Genomic DNA, 21,222 nt, shown 5'->3' with positions numbered 1-21,222 from the left:
AGGATCACGATGAATCCATTGAATAGCCGGAGAATAAGTGTAGATAATTAGCTATTTTTCTTGTAAAATATACAAACATTGAAACATCTAGTGATGGATTAAAAGTTTTCTGGGCTTGAAACTAACCAAAACAACTTTATTAATTGTTCTGCCGGTGACGTCCAGCGAGGTGTTTGTCTGACTCTAAGCAGGATTACTTGAAAACTACTGGAGAACCCATTAAATGTTGGTGCAGGTCCAGGCGGATGGAGAAATGCTTTTTTCCCCACTTTGCATGACATGGCGAGATATTTGCTCGCCTGGAGCTCTTCTAATTAAGTTTTGGGATTTATGAAATCATCGGTCGTCAAAATGTTGGCAAAGCAACGGTGAAAAACGTCTGTCACAATTTCCCAGAACCCCAAATCTTAGTTTGGTCCAACACACAGTCCTAAACCCAAAGATGGACACAGAACTAGTACAGTCCTTGTTGTCTCACAGGCTGAGGAGAAGGTAAAACACACTTACAGGGGATTTTGTTCAGCTCGTTCATGAACTTGTCCTTCAGCTTGGAGAAGGCCTCGTCCTTCTCGCCGGGGCCGGCCATGTCGGTGGTGTTGGAGCCGGCCGTGGAGGAGGAGGCGGTGGTGGCCATGGGCGCCGCCGCCGCCAGCGCTTCCCTTCGACTCTCATTCATCGTGAAGATGCTGGGCGGCCAGGCAGATGCTGGACGAGAGGAGAAAAAGAGGAAGAGGAGACTGTTGGTTTTTTTAACTTCCTGTCACAGATGCATGTCAGCGGCGCCTCATCATATGACCGAGTTGATGCAGAGCGTGCGAGCAGCTGCCGGCTCAGCCTGAGTGAACAACAGCTGGGGTCCACAATGAACTGGCCAGTGCACCGAATTCAGAACAAAGCTACTCACTCATGCTTAAGCTCTAGATTAGCATCACAGAGCCCGGCTCAAAAATATTATTCATCACTCCGGTACAACACTGGCTGTAAATCTCTGTGACTGGATTAATTGAATCTGTGCTCACACAAGTCGACGCAAAGAACAGTAAATAAGAGCAGATTACAAGAGGACTCTTATCATGCGGAGCTCCTTCCACACAGCAGGGGTGTGGACTTTACCATCTCTTGTGTTAACATGGTGTGTACGTGTGTATGTGTGTACGCACACACATGATCCCACATGAGCAGTGTAATGTTCTGTACATCTCAGCAGCCTCAGTCGCTGTGGGAGGTCGGTTCCACATGAAGCTCCCACTTTATTTCAATGCTGCCTCGGGAGAACAATATATTACTATGACACTAAAGACCTCCTGGATTTATGGGATTATAAGCACCGAGATATAAACTCCACGCACGTGGGATCAACATGGTCTGAATCACAAATTCAACAAACTAACTATTGATTTAACGGCAGATAAATCAACTCTGAATTAAAAACAGTCATCTTAGTTTTACTACAACTTAATGACAAACGTTTCTGAATATAAATACAAATTATTTGATTTCTATGTCCTATAATTTATTTTGAAAGCAGTTACCGCATTGTGTTTTCATTTATCATATAGAACTGACAGTTTATGTAGACGTCCTACCATCTTGACATGATGGGGGGGTGGGGGGGCAGCGCTGTGACAATCCTGCCGCCGAGAGGAACTCTTTATTGTCCACTCTCTCTGTGCAGGTTGTAATTTGCTTCAGTCACCATAGGGATACAAGAGGATAATGGCACACTGTGGTTGTAGAGCTTTTTTTTCCGCCCGTGCACAGTGAAGGTAGTTGGCCTAATTCTCCTCTATTGTACAATCCAACTCATATTTTCCCATTTATTGTGTTGTTTCATGAAGGGCCTGGTGCCGGGGCTGATAGAAACACTGTTAAAGGTTTGTATGTAATTGAAAGAAAATCTAAATGTAACCCTGAGAATGGCCTCCGATAATATTCTTCACTGAACATCAAAGGGACGAGAACAAAATGGGGATGGTGGCAATTTGTATGAATATAATCTTTAAAAAACACAAAAGCCAGGAGCTTCGGAGAGATGAGTTCTGATTCACGTTTCCTCCAATGCATCAAATTTAAGTTTGCAAGAGCAGTAAGGCAGCGCAGGAAGAAAAGAACCTGGTTCACGATCGCCTGATGGAAGGAATCCGTCAGTGCAGCTTCACTCCGGCAGTTAGTTCGGGGGGGGGGGGGGCAAAGGGAACATGATTTTTTTCATTCTCTGCGCTCTTTGAGATTTCCCCAGCTGATGTGGTAATTCAATCTTCCAGCCACAACACTGTTTGTCTGAAATAACTCACTACTGCTGCCGCTGAGACTCACACCACAACCTGGGGTTTGCAAACAAAAACGAAACTGACTCATCAGAGAGGCTGCTTTCCATTTCGTTTATATTCTGAGGTTTAGATTAACTCTGCGTTACAAGAGGAAACAATCTAAATCACTTTGATATTACATTCAAATTATACTGAATAATATAGAACATGCAAAAAGACATTAATTGACCTGGACCCACTGCTTTATTTTCTATGTATGGATCCAAATATCCATCAAAGAGGAGGCAGGAAATATCACTTTTTAATCTGACAACACATGGGAACAACTTCTGATTCAGCACCACGGACAGCGACCGTTTCAAACACTATGAATATAGAACAATATTTAAAGTAATATCACCACAGACAGGATGAATGGAGAATAACAGGGGCTACACTCAGGGGTGAAATAAATCCCCACTCTAAAAAGGGAAGGATGTTTCCACACCTGAAACATCTTAATACTGTGTCGTACGGATTTCACACTACACGTCAGGATATGATGTACAACACAAATCGCACAGTACAGACCAGAGGAGTACAGAGCATCAAAGAACCAGAGGCAGTCATATTATTATAAGTCATATACAAACAGCGACTGGAGAGGCAGGCAGGGAGACTCAGATAGAAACCTAATCCCCCAAACACATTGAGTGAATCCTCAGTCAGGACCGGCAACACAACAACATGAGCTGAAGCATTTATAGTTTTCTCTCCTGGTTTCTTTGAGGGAAGCTCTTATGAAAGAAACTGGTTCAATTACTGCAGGTTCCCAATTATAAGAAAAAGCAAGGTTTGTAAACAGAAGATCACACAGACTGAGGGGGGAAAGCTTTAATTAGAAAGAGGACGATGACCTTTCCTTCCAGCGGTGTAGAGCAGTGTTGAAAAAACAAATTTGATGATCTGCACTGAATCTCAAATGAGCATTTTGTTCATTTGCAATTTCATGTTTAATCTTATTTTCTGTTTCATTATGTTTTAAAACCAAATCCCACATTTCACTAACAATGCTTTTGACATCAGCTACAGGTGCATGTTGAGGTGGTGCAGGTGTGTCAGTGCTGTCCTGTCGGATTTGTATGTGGATGTCAGTTGTGCAGGCCCGACAGCCGCAGAGCCACTCGCTGGGACAATTAACCAAAGAGGCACAACAAACCAGCAGGATGAGCCGATTGGTTGTAAGAAACCAGGTCGTCTCCCCCCCCCCCCCCACTGTCCAGTGCAGAGGTAGTGTCAGTGTGTGTGTGACAACATGGTGCTTCTCTTTAGTGCCGTGAGCTTTGCCAGGCTCTTCCACCGAACGCAGCTGGAAGTGCTGAGCCAAGAGCTGAGCCACTCGTACAAGTTGGACAGGTTGCTTCTTGAATGTAGGGTGAGATGAAGGGTGGGGGGGGGGAACTGGAGTGCCCAGAGGAAAACCACCCAAACACGAGGGGGAGAACACGGGAACTTTTTGAACCACAAAAAAAAACATCTTGCTCCGACGCCCTCGGCCAATCAACTTTCTTCTCTTCCTGAGGTTTGACCTTAAATATCAACCAGAAAGTGTTTTTTTTCAGAACAGATATAAAAAGGTCAGCACGTCTACAAATCGTGTCTTTCCTTCTCCCGGCCATTTTGATCTTTGACCAAATTCTGGATACTCGTGCCAAATTGACAGAATTTGTCTGAAGGCGTTCCTGAGATAAAAAGCAACAGACGTTCAAACTACAGTACAGACGGACGACCTGAAGACCAAAGGGCCGTGTCACCGGAGAGAACTGAGGCATAAGAGACTAATACAGCAGTTACCAGGAGACAGAAACTATCTTTTGACTGTAAAGATAGAGTATCTGTGTTTGTGCAGCCTCTGATGCTACAGATCATTTCCTCTGTTTTACGGCCTGAGCGTGAGTGCTGCTGCTGACAGTAGCTAGGTAACAACGCCGGCTGATAATAATGGTTCATTGTCTGCACCTTGACAACTGCACTGTATTGATAACTGTTCTGTTGTGTTGTTCTACACGTGATGCACTAGTTGTATCATTGAGTCCAGGGAGGGTAGATGCAAACAAGCGATCTGCACTAAAAATGTTTAAAAGTCTTGTGTACACATTGACCTCAAATGAAAGAAGCTGTGACTGTGTCTTGAATGAGTTTATATCACTATATCTTGCCTAGGACTTCTTCAAAAACATCTTAGTCTGACACAAACACGTCATGTGGCTCTAAACTAGAGAATACTTCTGTAGGGAGAAATCCAACTGCACCTTGGGTTGAGAAACTGAACCGACAATCAAAGCAAGAGAAACTCTAGTCATTGAATAATTCAACTTTGGGTAAAACGTGTCCGTGAACCGTCTCCAGGCCTCTGAACAAAGCACCCATCGTCCATCTCGGCCCTCTCCATACCCCCCCCCCCCCCCCCCCGGTTGCAAAGGACGCCCACGCACGTCCATGTTCGCTCAGCCTCCCGTTGGTTTCCCTTTGAGACGCTGCGAGGCTAGTGCGGAGGCTGAGCCATTGAGAGGCACGCTTGGCAGTGACAGAGATACTTCAACACAGCCAAGGACTTGGAGCACAATGCTGCTCTGCAGAGTGCACGTGGGAGGCTTCTTCTATAGAAGAGGAATTGATCGTGCCTTTCGCTCGATATTTCCGAGTGACCTTATGTCGGATGCGAGGGACAGACATGCACACGTGATGCTTCACCACGGGCGAGTAAATATATAGTAGGGTGATTTAGAGAAGGCTGTAATTACACCGACAGCGGGAACAGATTTTTATGTAAATGACACTATTCCAGTGAATCAGAGTTCTTTCAAGATGCGGAATGAGACGTGCGTCCGGATTAACCGATTCTCCAGGCTTTGATATCAAACGGGTTCCCCGTCAGTTTGTGTAAAGGCGCTTGCTTCTCAAACTCTGCGTCAAATGTCAAATGAAAGACGAGCAAATAGGAGCAGAGTGTGTGGAGCCCCCCCCCCCCTGTGGAGTCTGTTGTGCCTCTCGCATCAGGCCTCACGTCACTTGCACAAAAAAAAACGAAGCATTAACTCAGCTCCTCTTTGCACCTTAATGACAACTCGCCCGTTCAGGCGTGAGTTGAAGACTTCCATATCGTCTCCGTTGTCTTCGCCACGCTTCACATCACTTAAAGAGCCGGTCTCCACTCGGATGTGGAGCGCTCCTATTTATGTTTATGGAAAAACCTGAAAGCCGTGTTGACCTTTTTTTCCCATTACGGCGGCTGTCATCGCGGTGTAATCACACTGTGTATCCACTGAGACGCAAAGTTAATATCTGTCCTGTCACCGCTTTCCACACAGTTAAATAATGTTGTGTTTGGACAAAATGGCTTTTCTTTTTACAGTCGACGCTCCAGCTCGTTCTTTTTCCACTCCACTGATCCAGCATCTTGTAGCCTCTGGGTGATACAAGCTCTAAAGAGATAAATGCAAATCTGGTGGAAAAAACTGTTGATGGAGCCTTTTCTCAACTTTCCCAGTGTCGTTCCCACCTCCACCCTTTTTTTTCAAGTTCTTCTTTTCCCGCTCCAGCCATCTCTTCGGAGGTGTGCCGCTCAGGTGTAAAACCCCAACCCAATTACAGGGCCGCCAGATGGCCCAGCAGGTCCCCAACCACAGTGGTGATGCTGGCACATGGCTCCCTCATATCACCTCTATCTTCCTCTAACTGGGTCAGCTCCCTTGCTCTCTCTACCTCCCTCCGTCCTTCCGGCTACCTCCTCCATCACCCTTTCATGTTTTTTTTTTTTTTTCAGGGGTTATTTCCACCAGAGGAATCTTGCTTCTCCAAAGCATCACCGTTGCGGGAGAATGAATAAAAACAGACATTGGGGGCTAAAGCTAAGAGAAAGAAGAAGTCCATTCCCCCCTTGACATTTGGACAGCGGGTCGGTATCGTGTGGTTTGCTCTGCTCCCCACCGGCTCCAGTTTTGGCGACCTCCCTCTCTCGCTGTGCGCCTAGTGTCACGTCTCCCGCCGTTTGAGGAAGTGGCGAAGCTGCCAAAAACCTGCCCAGCCCGGGAGGAGTACTGTCCACTTGGTCAACTAATTCAATACAACCCACAGATCATAGCAGAGCGCAGAGAGGAGAGCAGGACGCCCAGACAGCCTTCTGCCAAAATCACCGCCCTCTTGTCGCTTCATTGGGTTTCAGGACTCAATCATCCGGTAGAGTATCAATCAAACCCATTTTTATCATCTGCTTCTTATCAAAACGTGATTTTGCTGCCGTTACATCTAAATTACTCCAAGACCCCACAGTAAAGACAGAGCTTGACTTCTACATGTACAAAACTCTTTGTGCATAATTGATATCGGTTATTATTTTCTAGCCTCAAGCTTTTTAATATTAAGATCACATAAAAACCTGGGTTTTTAAAAAAACATTTCCTGTAATTACAGATACTGTTTAATGTTCCCATGGGACAGATATTGTTGATTTTAATAAAGACTTGTAGCACATTCCCACAACAAGGCCCAGCAGCCGCTTTTAAATCCAATCAAGCTGCACCAAACTACACAAACACATTGATATCATTCCCCTGCATATGTTTTTACATTATTCATCAAGATTCCGGAATTATTTACAGAGAAAAATCTTGTGTCTGCTCCTTCTGTTCTGATTCTGATCCGCCTATCCATTACCTATACAGGATGATGGAGCTGGAGCCAATCCCAGCAGATACTGGGAGAGAGGCAGGTTAGACCCTGGATAGAACAGAACTGATATACGTCATGTTTAATTGTCTAAGACTACAAAAGTGGAGTCTCTATTTAAATGTCTTTCAAATTGCTGTAATTTAGAGACGGGAGAAATTCAAAGGTTACTCTTGAGCTTTTGCCATTTGAGACAGGAGGAATAAATGTTTTGTCAAAGTCAATCAAATGCAGCAGGAGCAACAGAACCGCTGCCGCAGAGCTGGGATCAATGGTTCAGATCAATGAGGAACTTCCTCTTTGATTAAACAAGCAAACCGAACGCAGACTCTGATCCCGAGTCCTCAACAAACACACGACACAGAAATACAGTCAGTGGTTTGAGCCCAGATTCAGAGGCTCTAAGTCCCTTCATATAAATTAAATGTTAATAAAGGGAGATTATGTAACTGTCTCTCTCCTGTGTAACTGATAAGTTGATTATAGGTTTGATTAGAGAACACAGGGACTCTCACTGTTTAAATCCTCAAGAAGAGAGTTAGTGTTTGCTCCACAGATCTGGAAAAAGTAATCATCAAAACGAGTGTCCTTGGTTTGATTATTGTTTGTTCCAGAGGGAGCGCGCTAACACTCTAATTACATTAAAGGATGCAGAAGAGAAGCTACCAAACAAATGAAAGCTTGCATAATAGAGAGCTGCATCCAACAATGGAGTCCATTATATCGAACTGGGGACATATTCAGAAGTTTTAACCAGTTCCATGGTTTATAGAGCATTTCATTATCCGACTATAATTAGATTTTTTTCATTGAATGAATTATCAGTAGGACATGTAGCAGAAGGTCTGGCCTGTGCTGCTGTTGGGTCTTTCAGAGGTTTGCGCTCTACCGGGTGCCATTCTACTTTAATAAATATTGAAATTGGAATATTCATCATTTTCGCTTCCTTTAGAAAACAAACATTACAAGATAAACAGTCTTTTTTCCAACCTGCTCTGAGGACTTTAACCCAAGCATAGGCAAAGAGCTGTCCTGCTTTGTGCATATAAATGAAGCCAATGAGTCGGAGGGGTCACTCTAGTAGAAGAATAACAACTCATGCGTGAAGCCTCAACCTGAACTCCAGCTCTGACCGTGTTCCCTCTTTCTCTCTCTCTGCTTCCAGTCGTCAGCCAAACAGCAGCAAACCCAGAAGAACTCAGCGGCAGGAACACGAGTCAGATATCAAAACGAATTCAGCCCAATAAACTGACACCAGCTCTGAAAGCTCCTCTGCAGAACACTGTTGCACCGACGTGTGCCGGCGCAGAGCCCTCACCGCGCGGCTAAACTTCGGCAAAGTGGACGAGTTACTGAAGTGGCACGTTAATTACAGGCTGTCAGTCAAGTGTCCGCCGCCATCTGCCACGCACTCATTTGCTAGAGGACAGTATTTCTAGACTGCCGGTCACACACATCCACACACACACACACACGAGGGGGAGGACGTATATATTAAGTCACGTAAGAAGGATTGTGAAGCCGGCCTGCAGTGAGCGGAGATCAGTGGAGGAACCAGAGGCCCCCGTGGCCACTTCTCCTTGTCCAGTGCAGCCTCTTTACTCACCTGAAGCCAATCTCAGGGGGTAATGGAAGTGGGAAAAAGTTATTAACCCCCGCTTTGCAGCAAGGGCAGGACAGCTCCATTAAGCCAGTGCACAAAGATTCCCCCATTTTCAATTACTGCTCACACGCAACTGAGCAAAGTTAGAAAAAAAGCAGCCCTGTTGTCTGGCAGAGAGATGGACCCGGGGACCCCAGACCCCCGGCAGCTCTGACACACACTCCCAGGACTGTCGGTGAATATCTTGAGTCTCTTCTTATGACAAACACTGCAAGGAGGCTGGAAAATGGGGTCTGCTAGGCAGGAGCTAAACAAGGGGGTGGGAAGGAGAGAGCAGAATAAAGTGTTGTGGAACCCAGTGCGGTCTAAAGAGGCTGATTGGCAGCTGAGAGAGATGGTTTCAAAAGAACCCAAGATACACACGTCCTGTCCAGAAAAGCTCTCAGCTAAACAGCTCTGCCTCAATTTTATGATTCAGCTTGAAAACAACTATAACCCTAATATCATACAGAAGATGATGTACAATATATTTGATAAAATCCCCCAAAATATCTAGATACTAGTGATCACCCATTCGAATGGATACCTGATCCAAGTCCAATGTGACCAACTGGGATCTTACTGGGAATATAATTTCCAAATTGTTCTTTTTCTGAGGTTTGGTCGAAAGGTGAGGTACAGGCCAAGAAAGAATCTATACATTTTCGGGGAGGGTCCGGATACTTTATCACCGGATAATAAATTATAAATCTTGAAGAAGATATTCAGGCACATTTAGGGAACTAATGTCTATGAAATTTGGAGCAGCTTAATGGAATTAGAGGCGACTGCTGGGCCTTTCCCGAGGTACGAGTTCTACTGAGTGACATGTTGCATGACTCCACAGGAATCAAACCTTACACAAACATGGGTCTCAGTATTTGAGGAGGATCAAACCATGTTGGACAAACAAGGGTGAAGAAACCAAGCCGGCAGCCTTGAAGAGGATTTCTCAAACTGGTTATTACTGGAGCATTTATTTAGTTGGGCCATCAAAGGTCCATAACTCACGAATTACTCACACATGAACAGCTGGGGGATCTGCACCGCTCCGATGTTCCTCTGCCCCCGCTTCTATTAGACAAACAAAAGACCTCCACCACCAGCGCTGGCTGACCTTCTCTGCCTCCTCTCACGTTGGACAGAAACAGTTTGAAGGAGCTGGAGAGAAAGAACCCACCTCCCACATTTAGCAACCTTTAGCCCGTGGTTGCGTGCCTGGTTGGATGCGAGGCTGCAGGGGACAGCGGGGAGGTGGTTGAGGGCCGGGGCTAAGATAGCAGAGCCCGGGGAGTCCTGTCGGTTGGAATCAGTCTGATGTAGGCGGCGAGGCCAGGGGCCAGGGGCCGTGGTGAGACTACTGGTAGGTGAGTCATACAGTTAAAGGGGATGGGGGGGGGGGCCTCCAGGGCCACCTGACAGGGACAATCTCCCCAATGACCACTGGCTGCGTGACAGGGCTCAGAGACGGGAGGAGGAGTGAGTGACAGGGTTTTAATGGTCAAGGAGCCGGACTGACCCTTGGACCAGGTCAATCGATTCAGTCCAGGAGGTTAAAGACGGTACTGGGTTCACTCTGTTAAAGGAAACAAGGACTGTGCTGATCCTGGTCCAAGGGTCCTTGATCTGCCTGTTGTAATTATGGTCTGTTGCGTTGGAGTCAGAGATGATGTTATTTCATGGCCTTAAAGGCTGAGTCATAGATTCTCAGAGGATTGGCCGACACTTTTAGAGCCACAGTTTCTGTGTAGAAATAATATCTCCAGACCGAAAACAAATATTTGTATGGACCATCTGGTGTTAAGAGATATGTAGGTCATCGTCATAGAGGTCCAGTGGACATTAAACTGTGCTCACAGGATAACCAACAAGCTCAAAAGTCCACTTTATAGCTGTAGGAGCTTTTAACTTTTAAGCAAATAAAGAACAGAGGACAGTTTCATAGCAATTAGTGAAATTTATAACATGTACTGTTCCCAAAGGCCCAAAATTAACATTTGCGATTATAAATATTTCTCTCTCTGCAAAAACATTACTGGACCTCGGTTCAAAACATCCTGCAGGTTTGTTTAGAAAATGAGCAACGGCCATAAAAAACAATCTTGATCTTAATTGTAAAATAAAGCACTTTAATGCTTGTTCTTGTTTTATTCTGAAGACACATTTCCATTTTTTTACCACTTTACATCTGTGCTATACACACGTGTGTTTCATCTCAGAGAGAGAAACTGTATAAAACTCATGTCCTGTAGCTTTGATTTCTCTTTTTGTTTCCACCCTCTGGCTTCTCTTTCTCTTCTTCCCACCCACTCCTTCATGCCTCCCTCTATAGCACCGGCCTCCCGCTCGGCCACAGATAACAGAACACACATGGATTATCAAGGCAAATAATCAGCGATATTGCATGCTGGGACTTTGCAAAGAGGCGGCTCCTCGTTCCAGAATACCAAGAGATGGTTACAGTAGATGTTTGGATATCTGAGAGAGATTGATTTCTGTTAACTCTTGGGTTTGAAAGAGAAGCTCGTCTCTTGTTTGTTGTTGCTCTGGCTGCAGATGACAACGCAGATGGAGCCACAGCACTTCCTCATCGGTCTTCTATTGTTAATCATTCTCTATCGGGCTCATGTCAAAAAGACACGTCCCTGAAGCTGCTCATGTCCTTCTGGAACAGACGGCGCTTCAAGTGCTCTTTCCAGACACTTGGCAGCTTGACCTTTTAATTCTGTTGAGAGTGCGGGGTGTGTGAGCTTTACTGATGATGTGGCCTCGCATGGAATCAGGCAAGGAACACTTTAAGCTACTGACGAAGAGATGAACATCCACTGTGTCATCTGATTTGTGAGTCAAATGAGAGTTGCGTTGCCTCCACCGACGACTCGTGTGAAGTCATCGGGACGTATGACCACTGGAGAGATTTCATCTGTGGTCTAAATTTAATTCTCTACAGGCAGACATGAGATATCCTGTGAGGCCACGTTGACCTCGACCTTTGACCCAAATCTATTCAGCTAATCTGAGCATCCAAGAAACATTTGTGTTTTGTGCGGTAACATGAAAATGATTCTGTTTGTAAAACGACCTTGAACTTTTGATCTTCAAACATCTTTGAGTCCTTCAGCAGACATTAGCCTCGGAGTTAAGGAGATTCCCTCGAGGCGTCCTTGCCGATATCGTGTTCACGAGATCGGGGTCGTGCGGACGAATGGATAAACAGACAACCTGAGAACATAACGCCTCCGGCCACTTGCTATCGCTGGTGCGGAGGCATAAGAACTAGATGCACGCTGCCTTATCTGATTCACTACTTGACAATGACGGCTGACTTTCAGCTTCTCCGGGTGTTTTTTGCTGAGGGTGTTGAATTAATTCAGGTGAGGTGTATTTCAGGTCAGAGTGAGTGTCAGCATCTCTTTCTAAGACACACACACACACACACACACAGACACACACAGCTGACAGGTTTGCGATCCCTATAAAGGTGTCATAATGTGAGAGTGTGATAAGAAGGTGACAAACTTCAGAAGTCACAGTTCAAGTGTCAGCGATCTGTCGATGGAAGCGGACGTGAATAGAACGGATGATTAGCATGATTAGGACACGATACTTCAAATGTTAAAAGCACTGACTTGACTCTTCCTTTTTAATTCCTGTATCGTTTGATGTTTTGTTTTTTTTGTTCCTTTTGTTCTTATCTGTCCATTAGACAGCTCCCCCCCCCCTCCCCCCCCAATGGGCCTCCTTTCATACGCCCACAGCCGCTCATAACATTTCCACCCACACGCTCTGTTGGAAAAAACGCTCGCCAATGTCCAACACTCGTCTCAAAAGTATAATTTGGCTTTTTTTAATTTGTTTTTTATTCTTAAGAGCACAAAGTAATCAATGACCTCCAAAGAAGCAGAGGGATATCCGACACGGAGAAGTGAACCTTCTCGAGAAGACGTAAAGTAAACGCAGCTATCGTTTTCCATCGTGTTTGTTATTGAAGTAGAAAGAGCTGTCAGATCGGATCCCACTGGCACTATCATTTAACACAACAGCCTCCCTAAATCATACTCCGCGGTGCCAGGGTGGCTCGGAGAGTGAGGCTGAACTCATTGAGCGCGGTGGCAGCTTGACAGATAACATTGTGAGAGTGACACTGAAATAAACAGGCATTGTGACCAACAATCTTTTCAGCGTATCGTTTGCCATCAGGCGCCGGTGACACCGCATTAGCATGAGTTTTGATTTCCTCATTTGGGAGAAGGTCTCTCGTTTGTGAGCTTCGCCGTTATCGCCGCGACCCCAGGTTGTGAAAACGCTCCAGAGCTGCTGAGAGACCGAGCTGGAGGAAAGAGAAAAAGGGGGAAGAGACAGATGTGTCTGGCATACATATATTTCTTTCTGATGCTGGGATCTATCTCATCTTCATAGCTCAGATGAGGCTCTACCACAGGTGTTATTGGATTTTTAGCAACAGAAATCTACATAGGGCGATTCACTTGACAGGCGAACTGGACGCCATCAAAGATATATCTGTTCCTGTGAGCATCAAGTCTGTAGATTAGGATCAGAGGCAGCCACATCAAGACAGGCCATGCAATTGGGTTGAAATGGCTCTTGAATAAAACAGTCTGCAGCCATAATAGTGTGATACAGAGACGGAGGCTTGAGATGGAGGTTTGACGGCACACAGGGGGTGAAAACGGTACAATATGCTCTCTACCTCTTTGCTTATAGACGTGTCCCCTGCAGCTGAACCCGGTATTTGTTTCTGCTTCCTCTAAGGAGACAGGAGACGACTTTGAATGATGCTCTCCGAGATGGAACCGATGATTATCTACAGAGCAGGAGCAGATTCAAACCTGTGTCTGCTGCAAAGATGTTTGACCCAGGAGTGAATGCGGATTGTTTCCAGACTAAAGCCAGATGTTACTGGGTGTCTCTACAGGTGGAAAAAGGGGCTTAAGGGACTTCAACAGTTGCTTTTAATCAATTATTAGATGTATCGCCTGATCCTTTGCAGCACCTGCATGCAAAAGGCTTTACTGGAAGCTTTCAAGTGCATTTCCTCTCATCATTATCCCGGCTGAACACAGCAACCTCTTCATCCAACCAACTTCCTGGTCTTGAGACAGAATCACAATGCTGGCCTTTCAATAGTTCTTCCATTAATTCATATAAATCAAAGAGTCTAACATGAATTGGTTTCTTTTTGGCTTCCGGGTTTTAGTTTCTCGATCTTGAATAAAGTCGAGAGTTTCCGGCTCCATCGGCTCAGTTACACAACACTTGAGATTATTTCAGCTTTCAGAAAAGGAACTCAGATCTGCGCACTTCACTGAGAATCGCATCTGACACACCATCCTGTCACAGCAGATCAGATCCGGACCCAAACCCCTGCATGCACATCCAGCTTCGCATCACATCCTAATTCCAAGTGGGCTTCATATAAACCTCTCTGTCATGGCTCTTCATGAGTCACTGAGCCCTCCTGACTTCTCCCATCCCCACATTCAGAGGAGCTGCTCCTCCATCGCTCTCCTCTTTTCCTTTTCAACTGAGGAACGAGTGTGAATATTCCACATGGACTCAAATGAGACGTTTGCTCATTTACAAGCGACACAAAAGCAATTCGACTCTGACTCGAGCTACGAGATGACGAACAGATGCTGCAAACACTCCAGCCTTTTGTCCACGTCTTTATTTCCAGCACCATCATTAGAGCTGTAGAGTGTAACTGGATTTTAACAAAAGAGGCAATGAGTATACGATTGTTTTATTCCACAGTTTGCTGACTGAGATGTTTGGCTGGAGAGCAGAGAAACGCTGGAGGAACTGGTTTTACTTCACATTACACGGGAGCGACCCTGTACTTGTACCGAGGCTGAACGGAGGTCCAGGAAATGGCTCGGTCAGTTAAACCGGCCTCTGAGAGCAATTAGGAGGCCAATTAATTTCTTCTCATGGAGGAGATCATGTCAGGGCTCGCCAGCAGAATCCTTTTCTGACATCTGTCCCCAGCAAGAACCTGTAATGACGCGTTTCATGTCCCGTAATCTCCTCTGAAAGCCCAGCGGCTCAGCTGGAAAACATCCCAAAGAAAAACTCTCTTGAGTCTGTGAATCCACACGTGTCAGTGCTTGTTTAGTTCCCAGCATAATGAAATTCAAAATAGGTCTGTTAGAATCAAATGAAGTGTGAGAAGAAGCCGTCAACTGTCTTTAGCTGTTTACCACGCTGTCGGCTTCGTGCGGGTTTTTCTAAACGTCTCACTAAAAACCGAGATAGTCGAACATTTTCAATTGCTTTATAATTAACTAAGCGTGAGCCCCATTTGTTTACTTAAAAGATGAATTGTGACAATTCGAGGCAGGATGGGACTGCTGTGGTGATTCTTATTCCTGGGAAACAGCAGGAGATTTGAGAGGAGGAGCTGGATTGGAGGGACGTTCTCCTTGTGGGTCGTCTCAGCGGAGCGCCAGGTTGGCACCAGCCGAACACCAGTCTGCCTCCACTTGGGCACCGGTGAAAGGATTGTGTCATTCGACCGCGGCCCAATCCGATCCGACAGAGAAGAGGGCGGCGGAGCGACGTCACGCAGAGCCAAGCTCCTGAGCCCAGCGGAGGTCAAAGCACACAGAAGCAAGCTGTCCAAATCCCCACTGCTGTTCCCCATCTGACGGGACTCGAGGCTGCAGAGCTGCTGAGGAGCTGGACTTCTACAAACCTCTCAAACACACAGAGCCCGAATAACAAGAACATCGATTGTATCTCCCTCCCAACACACACGAGTTCACTGGAGCAAACAGCCTGAATTTAAATTAGTCATTTATTAAAGACAGCAGGATGTTCTTAATAACTACAGTCGATTCCATTATCCCCAGTGGAGTTTAATGTTATCTAATGTTACCTGCTTGTTTTATGTTGAGCACCCTGAGGTGGGAATCACTGATGAGGCAAACTTCATTCAGGGAAAAGCATTACACAGCGACTGCAACTGTTTTGAATGTCATTACCTCCACCGAGGTTTTAGGTTTTCACCCACGTCTGCAGGATCACAGAAAAAAATACTCGACGGGTTTCCAGGAAAACTTGGTGGACGTATAAGACAAGAAACTACTTCACATAGTTTGTTCTTAATGATAGTTTGTTATTTAAAGGATAACTATGAGTGTGTGCTACTTGTTGCAGCTTAAGACTGTTGGCTCTACCAAGTGCCATTCTAGTTTAACTCATGCTAATCAGGGACTAACCAGAAGGTCGGCAGTTCGATCCCAGTCTCCCCCTCTCTGCACGGCCTGAGTGTCCATGGGCAAGACGCTGAAAACTGCTTTGCCACTGTGTGAATGTGTGAAAGGGAATAAGCTGTACTGTAAAGCGCTGTGAGCGTTCAACACTAGAAAAGCTCTTCATGAATACAGACCATTTACCATGTGTCTGTAGAGAGCAGCTGCTTAAGTCAAGATTAATGAACCGATCCAGTGCATCACATTACATCCGTGTCTCTAATGCTGCTTCCTACCAACAAGCAACAAGACTGAGATTTACAGTGTTTCTTTATATGAAGCACAGTAAAATAAACTTTGTAGCTGCACTCAAACTTTGCCACAGCGTTATGAAACCTGTGACTGATGAAACAATTACCGGAGCAGAAAGTGCTGCGGTTCTAATGGAGAACGTGAAAACAGTAGAATTGGCTTCGAGATGACACATCAGTGGTTATGAAGAGAGAGATTTACAAGCCGCTGTATCTTTTCCTCTTCGCCCTCCAGGTTCCTCTGATTCATTACACTGGTTTTAGCTGTACTTCTCTAACGCTGTTATCAACAACACAGCTCCCACCGCCATGCTCTGAATCCCAGGCTCCACTCCTCTTTCGTCCCCCCCCCCCCCCCGCCTCCTCTCGGCACTCCCACTGTGCCGCTGAACGGAGAGCGGTGCCTATTACCTCGGATCCCGGTGCGATACCCGGCTCTACCAGGGGGACCCAGATACTGTAAGTGCAGGTCGGGCCTCTCCGGCTCCGAGCCCCGGTGACCTTGGAATGAGTTGCAGCACAATATGAGGCTGGGGGGGAGCCGGGCATACAAACAGTCTATTACCATCCGTAATGTGGGCCCTCTGCTGTGTGCCTCTTCTGGAACCTCCCGGCTCTACCGTCCTCTCTCCTTTCATCCTGCCGGGGAGGAGGAATCTCCGTCTCTGCACCGCTGCAATCTGGCCAAAAATGAAGGGACCAGAGTGCATGAATAAAAGGGTCTGGGTTGCTCCGGGCTGAGCAGAAATTGGTCCATTACCGAGCTCCATTTGAGATCGGTGTGGGAGGGAGTGGCGGGCGGAGGACTGAGGGTTTTCGCCCTTTGTGTTTTCTTCTGTCTCTGAGAAAATGTGTGAGCTCCAGGTGTACAGGTCTAAAACAACAGCAAACAGTGTCACTGTGGACTTCCAGCATTTGGAATAAGAAGCTCATAGAAATAAGGTGTGAGTTTAACTTTAATCTATGAAGCTGTTTTATTTCAATGTGTCAGAAACACAATATTTCATTACATGATACATATACGAACAGATATCCAATATTAAGAGTCGGATCGGACGGGCCACGACTCTGAATAGATATAATGAGTAAAATAGTGTGTGTGTGTGTGTGTGTGTGTATGTGTATGTGTGTGTGTGTGTAGCCGGATGCACCCTCCTCCATCAGCCCGACCCTGTGACCTTGCCTGATATCATTCTCATAATAGCCTCCTTATTTAAACCTCATAAAGATTTCCACATTTCCTCGTGTCGGACAATGTCCCTTTAATCAGTTTTATCCTTTAACCGCTCAACGGCTTCGGTGGGAAAATAAAAATGGAGCTCGTCCAATTTGCTCAAATTGAATATATGAATTCACGGCTGATAGTACGTTCAGCTCGGAGCGGCCGAGATTATAGAAATGGATCACTTCCTGTATGGAGAAAGAAATACAACAATCACAGCCGCAGCAGTTTCTTCTTTACTTTTACACTCAAACCGTAACAAAGAGATAAAACCTACTCTGAGGCAACAAGCCACCTTTATCCAATTGTGCAGCAAAGCACATAAGTGAACTGATTTGACTGATTGGTCCCCTTTTTCCATCTGTGATATACGAGCGGATGAGGTGAAAGCTGCAGAATTGTTATATACGAATAAAAACGCACTCTTTGAGGTATTTATCTTTGGACAAAAGCAGTTTCAGCTGACGTGAAGTAATCCGGGTCTGACACGAGCCATCTCTCATAGCGCTGAGCACCCTACAATCAGGCTGCATTGTAGCTGGAGTGGGAGCCTCTCCTGTTTGGTCATTAGTCAAATGGAGATGCAGCGTCGGGGAGAGAGTCGTGTTATTTGCTGGGATTTTCCTTTAATCCACAATCCTGCAGACGACGTGCTATGTTATCTTTGCTCCTGTGTCTTAACAATCAGGCATCTACAGGTTTCGATCAACACAAAACGTTACTATACTCGAGTTGTTGTCGTTCCTTTGCTCCAACTTTGTGTCTCCTTGAAAAAGAAGAAGAGCAGAGTGAGATTCAACATCTCACCTTTTAGACGACGTCTGCTAAAATGGCCATTTTCTGTAAACGACTGCACAAGGAGGTGAAAAGAATTAATCAAGATTACTGGATTACAGGAGCTGGTTCACTGTAGAGATAGAGAGAGAGAGAGAGAGAGAGAGAGAGAGAGAGAGAGAGAGAGAGACCGAGCGTCAGCATTAGCTAGCAGCTTAGAGCCGCTCAGATAAATGGGTGATTTATAGGAGCCATTAATAATGAGGGGCAGCTCGCGTGTCTCATTACACAAGTTGGATTGTTTGTGGTGAAGCCGCGGCTCCACTCTTACAAACCAGGATGTTCAATCACAGGAGCTGCTGGATGTAAAAGGTCAAACTGATGCAAACAATGAAAATCTAAACACATCACTTTGGCGACAACATGCAGGCGGCGGCGCTTCGTCTCGTGTCTCGGTTTAAGACAAGCTGTCACAAAAATATCCACCCCCGTGTTTGATCATGTTTATTGTCTGCAGCCATCTGCGGCTGATAACCCTTGACTGAGCAAGCTGTCGGTTATCCCATGAGGCGGCGAGGCACTTCCCCGTAAGAAGGCAGCGCCGCGGCTGAGGCTGATGCACGGAGCCGTTCCCGGGATGGAAGAGGCAGCGCGGCTTGAAAAGATCAACTCACATGTCAGAACTGATCTGCTGATGGCTTTAAATTAGAAGCCGGAGCAGCTTTAGGCGGGAAGAAAACCAGCAAACCACAACAGAGAATCTCTCAGGTGTGTGTGTGGGGGGGGGGGGGGGGAGCACCCAGCTCTAAAGAAGGGGAATTCCTGACAGGGAAACAGAATCTCTGGGTCTGACACTGTTGCTGCCCCCCCCCGCCCCCCCTTGCGATCAGCACCAGCTGGAAGTGTTTCTGTGACATTTAAGGGAATTAGGTGGTGTTAGAAAAAAAAAATGACAAGCGCTTTGTCTCTGTTAAAGAGCTTAGCCAAGACACGGAGAACAATTTTATCTTGCCCTCACACGGGCGTTTAAAAACACAAAGGAGAGTCTTTGCCCGGCCGGTGGCACTTGAGTGCACCACTTGCTGTGTTTGCATGACTCAGGAATAATAGAAAAAGAGCAAAGATCCATCTGTTGTTCGGACATGAAACTGGAGCCTAAGCACAACCGGGCATCTGGGGAACGTCCAAGGCCAAACACACGTTTCTGATTATGATCACATGGTTTTAAATTAAAAAAGATGTGCCTGTTTCATGTGAAAACGAGGAATGTGTGTGTGTGTGTGTGTGTGTTCGTGGATGAGGTCGCTCTATTCTGACCTTCAGCTGTGGGCGAGGCAAAGAGAAACCAACTGCCAGTCCCACTTTGTTCTCCGTCAGGCGTGGACAACCTGAATAAACATGGGGAGACGGGCACAGATCACCTGAGGGGCCACGAGCCGGTAACCTTCATCAGAGGAGTCACTCATACGAGAACAAGTGAAGCTGGGTTAGATCTGGGGTTTGACAGTGTAGAGGGAGAAGGTGTAGAAGAGTTCAGGCTTCATGATGAACATCTGGAGCCACACGACCTCCCTAAGTTTTTGGTTGTGAATATGTTTCATGAGGCCTCCAGACATAAACTAATCCATTAGACCGAAGTGTGTGATTGTGTGTGTGTTTGTTTGTGTCCGTGTGTGCAGCAGCTCTTTTCCCTTCCTCTTCCTTATCTTGTTCATCACCTTGTGACTTCCAGATTTATCTTGCAACCCTCCTGTGAGTCTCTATTACAGGATTTATGGATGTACCATCTGGATTTATTCTGATAAAACTCTGCTTCTTTGCTGTAGAGAGTATTTCTTAACCTTTACTTTGAGATTTTTAGTATAAATCAATAGAACCCGCTTTAAAGAGCCGGCCTATAGTTGATGATTGACATAAATATGATTGGTCTATTAGCCAATCAGTCAGACTATTAGGGTCTGCCATTATGAATCAGGCTTGATGGTGTGTGATTGGACACTTAATGCATATTGGGCTCATGACCATTGACTTCCAAGCGTCAAGGTCACAGCGGCGGTTTCACCTGGTATCAAACCCTGTGGCGGCGCTGCGGCATCGAACATTCACAACCACACACGCAGCTGCACACATGCATTATTGAACACGGCAAGTTATAGTAATGTGTAGATAACATAGAGGGGACGTCTATCTCCTTGTGTTATTATGAACGTGGATGCTAATTTCCCACAAGGGAGATGATTGTGTGCAGGGGCCAATCTCTCCTGCCCCCTCAGAGCTATATGACACACCCACACAACAAACACACACAGGTAATACACAACAAACCAGAGAAGCAGCGCTGCCCCCTGAGGCACATCTGTGTCAGTACACAGACAAACTTTGTTATAGTGAAACAAATGTGTATTCATCAGTAAATGAGGCTCAGTATTAAATCACACACAGAGAGTGACACTGTGACCGCGTCCACCAGAGCTGCTGAGATCCCACGCAGGCTCTGAAACCTGTTTGCTCTGTAAAAAATGTGCTTTTGATGGTTTCCCCTGAGATAGGGCGGCTCGCGGCTCGAGGACCAGGCCTGGATTTTCCTCTGAAGCGTTTTCTTTTTGCCATGCCTGACATGATCCTATTCTGAATGGTCCTCCACGTTAATAAGGTCATTTGTCTTGTGCAAAGGAGAGGGGATAGTTGTCATACTCCCCGAGCCGGAGATAAATGTGAAAGGCTGAGACTGTGCCAGTGAAACAAATTTATGCAGTCAAGCCTTTTTCTCTCTCAGCTGTAGCGTGAGATAAAAAAACCTCCCCAATGTCTGGAAATAAATCAGAGGCAATTAAAACCTCAGAATTGGATGTGGATATCTATTACTCACTCACTTATTGATCTTCTGGGGAGCCGTGTACGTTTTGTGACAGCGCTAATGCAAAACTGTTATCCAACAAGAGTCTGTATTGTTTATACGTGAGTTGTTTATGCAGCTTCTTTCGCCCGCTGTCGCTTGAAACAGATGTTTTTCAGATGTTTTTAATCACTAAAGCAAAATCTGGTGTTGTTCACTCGAGGTGCAAAAGAAAAAACCGACCAA

General features: G+C 45.8%; 1 protein-coding gene across 5 annotated transcripts in view; it reads right to left on the bottom strand.

Moving 5' to 3' along the window:
- Positions 1–21,222, bottom strand: part of syt1a (synaptotagmin Ia) — a 113,270-nt gene that overhangs the window by 26,442 nt on the left and 65,606 nt on the right. For 2 of the 5 annotated variants that reach the window (XM_062382436.1, XM_062382438.1), the window contains exons 1-2: positions 9,642–9,967; positions 508–705 (exon numbers count right to left, since the gene is read on the bottom strand). In XM_062382436.1, coding sequence (XP_062238420.1) covers positions 508–705; positions 9,642–9,645 — 202 coding nt within the window. In that variant the 5' untranslated portion in view covers positions 9,646–9,967. Of the gene's footprint in view, positions 1–507; positions 706–9,641; positions 9,968–21,222 lie in introns of those variants that run through there. The other 3 variants (XM_062382439.1, XM_062382440.1, XM_062382441.1) reach the window with 2 other exon arrangements.

Source organism: Platichthys flesus, chromosome 23 (assembly GCF_949316205.1).
Source record: "Platichthys flesus chromosome 23, fPlaFle2.1, whole genome shotgun sequence".
Classification (NCBI taxonomy): domain Eukaryota; kingdom Metazoa; phylum Chordata; class Actinopteri; order Pleuronectiformes; family Pleuronectidae; genus Platichthys; species Platichthys flesus.
The sequence above is the reverse complement of the archived record's forward strand: the minus strand, read 5'-3'. Positions and strand labels throughout refer to the sequence as shown.